The sequence below is a fragment of the Haplochromis burtoni genome, unplaced genomic scaffold (genome assembly GCF_018398535.1).
Source record: "Haplochromis burtoni strain Fernald_Lab_line unplaced genomic scaffold, NCSU_Asbu1 Contig_201, whole genome shotgun sequence".
Lineage (NCBI taxonomy): Eukaryota > Metazoa > Chordata > Actinopteri > Cichliformes > Cichlidae > Haplochromis > Haplochromis burtoni.
The window spans coordinates 851,577-858,390 of NW_024582562.1; the positions used below are offsets into that span (position 1 = coordinate 851,577).

The window sequence follows — 6,814 nt, forward strand, 5'->3', positions numbered from 1 at the left end:
CACACACACACACACACACACACACACACACACACACACACGGTACAGCCCTGTGATCTAAATCCCTCATCTGTTAACCTCATCATTATTTACCCATCGGCCAACAGGCCTCGCACACTTGCTTTAAATATAGCTTTAGAAATTCCTGATGAAACTGAAATATAGGTTTCGCAGGCCGTAGCGTGCAGCTCCCCTGCAGCCACATAAGGCAAGAGTCTCTTTCCAATTTACGACAGGCAAACAGAAAAAAGGCGGATCGAGCTCCAAGTGCGTCCTGACTTCAGGATCCAATTAACCAACAGTGCTGAACAATAAACGAAATACTGTGCATACCTACCGTTCCGTATAACCTCCCACGGCTGTTCATTGCGACAAACAGCTCACTCTTCACTCCATATAGGCTCACCACTCCTCTCTCCACCGTCGAGATCTCTATTAGACCTGATACATGACAAAGATGCGTTACGTTAGAGTGAGCAGTGAGTGACATACCAAAGGAGCATCCTGGCTAAGTGCGTGCGTTTTGCCACTGTAGCATTGTGCTTTCTCTGCGTCTATGGGTGTAACCTTGCAGGTTGCTGCGCAGCATGCCGAGCCTTTGTTCTGCATCTTTCACCCCATCTTCCATTTGCATCCAGGCGCATTAATTAAGCGCATTGTGGTTATCGCAATAATAGCTGTCCTAATTGCACGGCGTGCACGGCTATTGGTCTCCCGGACCGCCCTCAGAGGGCTGCGTAAAAATAAGTTGTGTCTAAAAGCGTCCATACATTCGTGACATGGTTGAGCTGGAGGAGGAGGGGGGAGGAAGAGGGGTTTTCAGTACTGATGGATACGTGCTTTAACAGATTTGTCTTTGCCGTGGAAGAAATTCAGTTCTCTCCCCGACTCGGATGAGACGCGATCATGCAAATGAATAGAGGGGATAGACTAGCCTGCTCATCGCAGATCCATGCTTATTGACCGTCTCTCTTTTATGTCTATTGCATTACATTGGTGGAGATATAACTCACTGTACTGGTTTTCATTATGTACACCGTTTATCCTGCCGTCGGGGAGGATCTGAAGGTGAAACCCGATGCCCACGTTGCAGTAGAGCCTCCGCACTCTTTTGATGCCCAGCAGATAGTCACTCTCCCAATTCAGCTCCGGTTTCTCTCCGGAGATCCCGAGCACAGAGCGCGAGAAGAGAGTCTCCCATCGTTTCTCCAGTAAAGTTGCATTTGTCCTGCTGCTCGGTAAAGGGTACGCTGACACGATCCCCAGCAGAAAGCCCAGGAGAACCACTGCGGTCAGCGTCCAGTGCGGCGTGCCGGCCTCGCAGGACATACTGACGAGGAGCCTTTGCGCAACGGCCATCCGGTTTACCTTCGGGCCACGTGGTCAAAATTAATGACCCTAAAAATACCGCTCTTCTTGTTTTGCTTCCTTCGGCATGCTGACTGAGGGTTATTTTTGGAGCACAGATCAGTGCTTTGGGCATGAAACGCAAGCCCCGGTGCAGACGAGGAGAGGAGACGGGAGAGTGCGCGGCAGAGCTGGAGGTGATGGTGATGGTGATGTTGGTGGTGGTGGTGGTGATTACCATGTTTTGCAGCTCCCCCGCGCCCCTCTCTCTCACACACTCACTCACTCTCTCTCTCCCTTTTCTGACAGCCTCTCTCTCTCGGTAAGAGTTCAGAATATTGCGCTCACCAAAAACCCTTCAACCTCGCCAAGACTATCGCATCCCTAGATGACATCATGCTGACTTCACCCGCAGGGTTATTGCAAAGGCAGAAAAAACAGCAGGTCTGTGGAGATGTGAGGGGGATAGCTGCTGTTTCTGCCTAACTGGAAGAGAAGAAAGCTTATTGGCGTTCCGCGGTATGGGACGCGACGGGGCACTCGGGCTGCTCCCAAATTGGGTCGGTGGTCATATGTCTACCCGATCGCTTCCTTATTTAGAAGGAAGGTGTAAAAACAGGCCCACTTGTCACCGGAGAGCAATGACAGGGCTCTTGTGCTGGTCGCTCTTCTTTCCTGCCACGTTTAAGACTTTTCCCCAGCAAATCTAGGCTTTTTTAAGCCTAAACTGAAATGTCAGCTGGGCCAGAGAGCCAGCGGGGAGCTCGCACCAATCAACGGCAAAGATCAAGGTTCAAGCCTTCAGTGCAGGCTAGCATCCGCCCCCCTGACCTTGAACAAGACACTGAGCGCCTCTGAACTCAACAGCACGACCGGGTAACGGAGGCCCAACGTGTCATTTTAATCATGTCAGGTTTTTCCACGTATACCCTAAGCCGTGCATTTCTCACGGCGCATTCGTGAGAACTACGAGGAGCACTGGAGAGGCCCGTCACGAAACGGCGCACATTGTCGGCGTGCCATTCCGTGTAACATGAAAGCCTATCGTCTTTTCCATGTAATGGATAATGCCACCAACAGTATGTCCATGCGTCAGTGAGCCCAACGCAGCTGCGCACCAACAGCTCTCTCGCACACATCAGTTCCCCAAGATTTCCAAAGGATGGCACCATTTCCAAGTTCATTTGAAGCGCTCATGTAGAGTCTTTAAGCTTCGGCTTTGGCAGAATTGTGGACGCTGTAAACGGCTCATTTAAATAAATGATCCAGAATGTGTTTCAGATTTAATTCAAGAAACGCTTCTGACCTCTGTCATGTAATGTTTGATTTTTAAACGCTGTCGCATGAAGGACCAAAGACACCACCTCATTGAAAATGCAGATCTTTTATTTTGTATAAAATCTATTTGGTAACTGCACATTTATACACAGCCTGACAGGTGTACAGTGAAAATGATATAAACTCTGAAATAAGTAGCTGAAGTCATGTGATAAAACAGAAAATCAAAAACAACTTCTGGCCTTAAATCACTAAGTCACTTTGTTTTAATACAAGGAGAACATCTCCACTCATCCAGTTACAGACAACTGCAGTGAACGGAAAGTGTTTATTGACCACTGATGAGACGTATGACCCCGACGAATCGCTGCTGACAAAGGACACGATTTCTTAAATGAACCATGAAAACAGAAAAGGAAACTCAAACCATGTCGCTTGTGTAAAGGGCATAACAGACATCAGCAACGAGCTCTGCAGTGTCCCCAAAGCCAACAGAGGGGGTGAAATGGGTAATATTAAAATAAATTACAGCTTTACGAATGCTTCTATAACACATCTATACAAATAATTCATTTTCACAGAACGAGCCTTCACCCCTGCACCTGTGACAGATGCCGAAAAAAAAAGTCCAATAGTTTTAATACATGCTATATTGTAATAAAAGCATAATAAATAAATACATATGTACGAAACATGTTTGGAAAATGTACAGGCACTTGTAAAACAACATTTGAGTTAATGCTAGACATGGAGGATAAGTCGATTGCTTGGCAGTAATGTCAACATGACAAATTCTCTGGTCTTCCATGCAGGAAATAGGATCCTTCTGTTGTACCAACTGAACAGTTTGTGTAGGATCAGAAAAGAAGGACTCAACACAAATTCTCAGCAAGAACTGACACAAACATGGATTCTTCATCATTTGGCCAAGATGATGCTCCGTGATGTAAAGCATTATTCAGGCTACTCTTTCCTCTTGCTGTCAGTGCAGCAAGAGGAGAAACAAAAAACTGCATTTGAGTCATACCAACTATTACTCTCACACTTACTCATGACTTCTTGCAATCTGTCCTCCATGTTATGCATACATACAAACACGCACGGCCTTCAAAGCCCTTGCTTGCATGATTTTCAGTAACCAAATGTTGACATGCACTGCATAACTTTTTGGGAGATGTTTTCCAGAACGGTTGCTATGACGTGGGCATCCATAAGACATCACTCTGCGTGTTTACCGTTCACGTCTGGGATTATATAACAAGCCCATCTGGATGTCCTAGATTGTCATTTTAAAAACAAAACTTAAACGGGGCTTAGGCAACGGGGAAAGTGTGTTATTATTACTCGACAGGATAAGCAGTCCACTAGTCTAGATTACCTCTCTTGATTATCTACACAAAGGACATTTGATGCGATATTCCCATTCAGCTGAACAGCCTAATTGCTAAATCATCACAGTCAGAAACTTCACTTCAGCACGTTGCATAACAAATTCCCATAGGGATTATACAGTAAAAATGTATGCAAATATTCGCAGTAAACAGCACTAAAAGATGGCACTAGACGTGGAAGGGAGGGATAAGAGGAGACTCAGAGTATAGCTCACTGACTGCTGAAAGAAAAAAAGGTCTCCTAATAAGGCTTTGGGCCAGAACAGGCCTTGGCATTGCCGCTCCAAATCTTTGGAAATATACAGCAGGAATGAAACACCCTGACAGTGCACGCGATTGCCGTCTACCACTGGTACAAAATTTCCCATAGGTGTTAAATAAGGATGAGATGCTGTGACTGAAGAAAATGAGTCACATTTTCACCTTTCGGTGACTCCCACATGCCATCGTCCTCCTGGACGTGACCAATCCCAGGAGGAGAAATGGATACTGATGGCCCAACAGAACTACCACATCCCCATATGTACCCCACCTACGTATGGAGTTAGTTTACTTATGGTGGAGACTAGACAAGTGTAATGACGAAAGAACATTTGACAGAAAAAAGGTCGATTATAAAGTAGAAAGATGATGACATTTAGCAGGAAAGGACGGTCTAATAAGAGATCATACAGAGTTGGCAAGGCTCTCAAATTAATGAATAAAGTAGCATATTTCTGAAGAAACCAATTTGTCTGTTCTGCCATCTTGCATTAGACTGACGACTCCCCACACTCACCTAATTTAATTTTAAATGTCATTATGTAAGATGACCATTATGGAAAATGCCTTAGTGACAGTGAAGACGAGTGAGCAAAGACAAAAACCGACTGCACTGTGTAAAACTGTAGCTTAAGATAATTAAAAAATACGATTCAGAAAAGTTAGTTGGTGTATTCGAGGTTGACGGGTTGTACAGTAAATCTGTTTGAAGGTACCTGAGGAAAAAGGTGGACAGAAATTATGCCGTGACAGTTTTAAAGAGACACGTCTGTTGAATTCAATAGGTTTCAGTACACACTGTACCTCATCGGACCTGAGCAGGTGGTGACTCTTCTGGTAGCAGATAATTCCTGCTATAACACGGCAAACGGCTCCTGACTTTATCTTCGGTAAGCCAGTTTCAGACGCCACACGCTAACAGATATACCTTAATGCAGAGTGTCGCTGAAAGCAAAAAAATGTTACTAGCAAAAGGCTTTCTGGGAACAGTAGTGCAGCGAGTACCACTCGTGGAACCTGAAGGGTTGATTATTGGCGATCCCATCACTCAGTTTCTGAGGTCCTTTTGGTCAAAGACAATCTGACTGGCCAGGTAGATGGCGACAGCTCCAAAGATGGCAGAGCAAGCGATATAGGCAGTGACGGACTGAGCAAACTGAACAATCATGCCCATGAAGAGGGTGGGGAAAACCTGAGAGAGGAGAAAGGTGCTGTCTAAGATGGCAAAGTCCAAGCCCACACCGCGTTTCTCAAAGCCCGACTCGGCTTCGTCCTGCTCGGGGACGTTGGAGCTGTGAGACGAACCGTTTTGACTTTGCGGGCCGGGGTAGTACTCGTAACTGTCCTGGCTGAACAAGGCGTGCCTGTAAGGAGGCCCCGTTTGGTGGTTCAGTCCACCCTCCTCTTCCACAGGAGTCAAATACACAGAGTCCCGCATGGCTGTTACACCGTTTTTATGTCTGCTCTTGGTTATTCTTTTTGGCATGTAGACCTGAAATGAGAAAGGAATCATTGACTGTAATCATCTACAACATGTCTTTGAATATCCAGTTCTTACTTCTACACTTACCTCTATCTCCTTGTGGTAATGGCAGGTGAGTGTGTAAGGGAGGGTCTGCAGTGTCGCGTATGCATAGCCAGTGAGAGCTGCCATTACAGTGACCAAGACGACGCTTTTGGACAGACAGATGACCAAAGCTGAAACTGTGAAGCTCACCATGCTGCTCAGGTAAACCCACCGGGATCCCAAATGCCGAACCAAACGACTCATAACCAGAGAGAAAAAGGTTGAGGTAGCACACTGCAGGAACAGGCCCATGCTGCCCATACGGATTCCTGAAAGAAACAACAGCGTCCAGAAAGTATAAGAACGAGCAAAACGAGTGAAGGACGATAAAAGATGGATTTATATCATCAGCTGCAGTCGAATATTCTGCACTGACTCCTTCTAGAAAGCATTCTAGTGAAAAAAAGTGCCTTGGAGTGACGTTTGCTGAACTCTGCAGCACGGACACCTAGTTTGGTCCGACTAATCGTTACGCAGCATCAAGTTTAGAATAATGCTGAAAAGAGACACACACAGGCTGACCCAAGGCATGGGCTGTTTGGAGGGGGTGTCACAGGCTGACCAACAGCAAATCTTACTCACTATTGTCAAAGTTCCTGAATCCTTCCTTAGTTATGCTGCAATAGGTGCAGGCTGCTGGGGGGTTCTGGGTGTTTCTTCTTCACTCACTATGTGTTAATAGTAGTGCTGTCAGCGTTAATCTCGTTAAAATGACGTTAACGCCATAACCGCATTAATTAATTCAATTCAATTTTATTTATACTGTGCAAAATCACAACAACTGTCGCCTCAAGGCGCTTTATATTGTACAGTAGATCGTACAATAATAGATACAGAAAACCCAACAATCATATGACCCCCTATGAGCAAGCAATTTGGCGACAGTGGGAAGGAAAAACTCCCTTTTAACAGGAAGAAACCTTCGACAGAACCAGGCTCAGGGAGGGGCGGGGCCATCTGCTGTGATTGG

At 45.8% G+C, this 6,814-nt stretch overlaps 2 protein-coding genes across 4 annotated transcripts in view; both read right to left on the reverse strand.

Moving 5' to 3' along the window:
• The window catches only part of LOC102301065 (fibroblast growth factor 6), a 7,306-nt gene extending 5,619 nt beyond the window's left edge, over positions 1–1,687 (reverse strand). For both annotated transcript variants that reach the window (XR_001336785.2, XM_014337948.2), the window contains exons 1-2: positions 1,014–1,687; positions 338–441 (exon numbers count right to left, since the gene is read on the reverse strand). Coding sequence is in view for 1 of the 2 variants with exons in the window: in XM_014337948.2 (XP_014193434.1) it covers positions 338–441; positions 1,014–1,359 (450 nt within the window). In the remaining variant the exon portion in view is untranslated. The remainder of the gene's footprint in view (positions 1–337; positions 442–1,013) is intronic.
• A 1,028-nt stretch (positions 1,688–2,715) lies between these two features.
• Positions 2,716–6,814, reverse strand: part of LOC102301371 (solute carrier family 45 member 3) — a 44,013-nt gene continuing 39,914 nt past the window's right edge. Inside the window, exons 5-7 of one of the 2 annotated variants that reach the window (XR_006055050.1) lie at positions 5,848–6,113; positions 5,082–5,769; positions 2,716–4,993 (exon numbers count right to left, since the gene is read on the reverse strand). Coding sequence is in view for 1 of the 2 variants with exons in the window: in XM_005935774.3 (XP_005935836.1) it covers positions 5,326–5,769; positions 5,848–6,113 (710 nt within the window). In the remaining variant the exon portion in view is untranslated. Of the gene's footprint in view, positions 5,770–5,847; positions 6,114–6,814 lie in introns of both variants that reach the window. The other variant, XM_005935774.3, reaches the window with a different exon arrangement.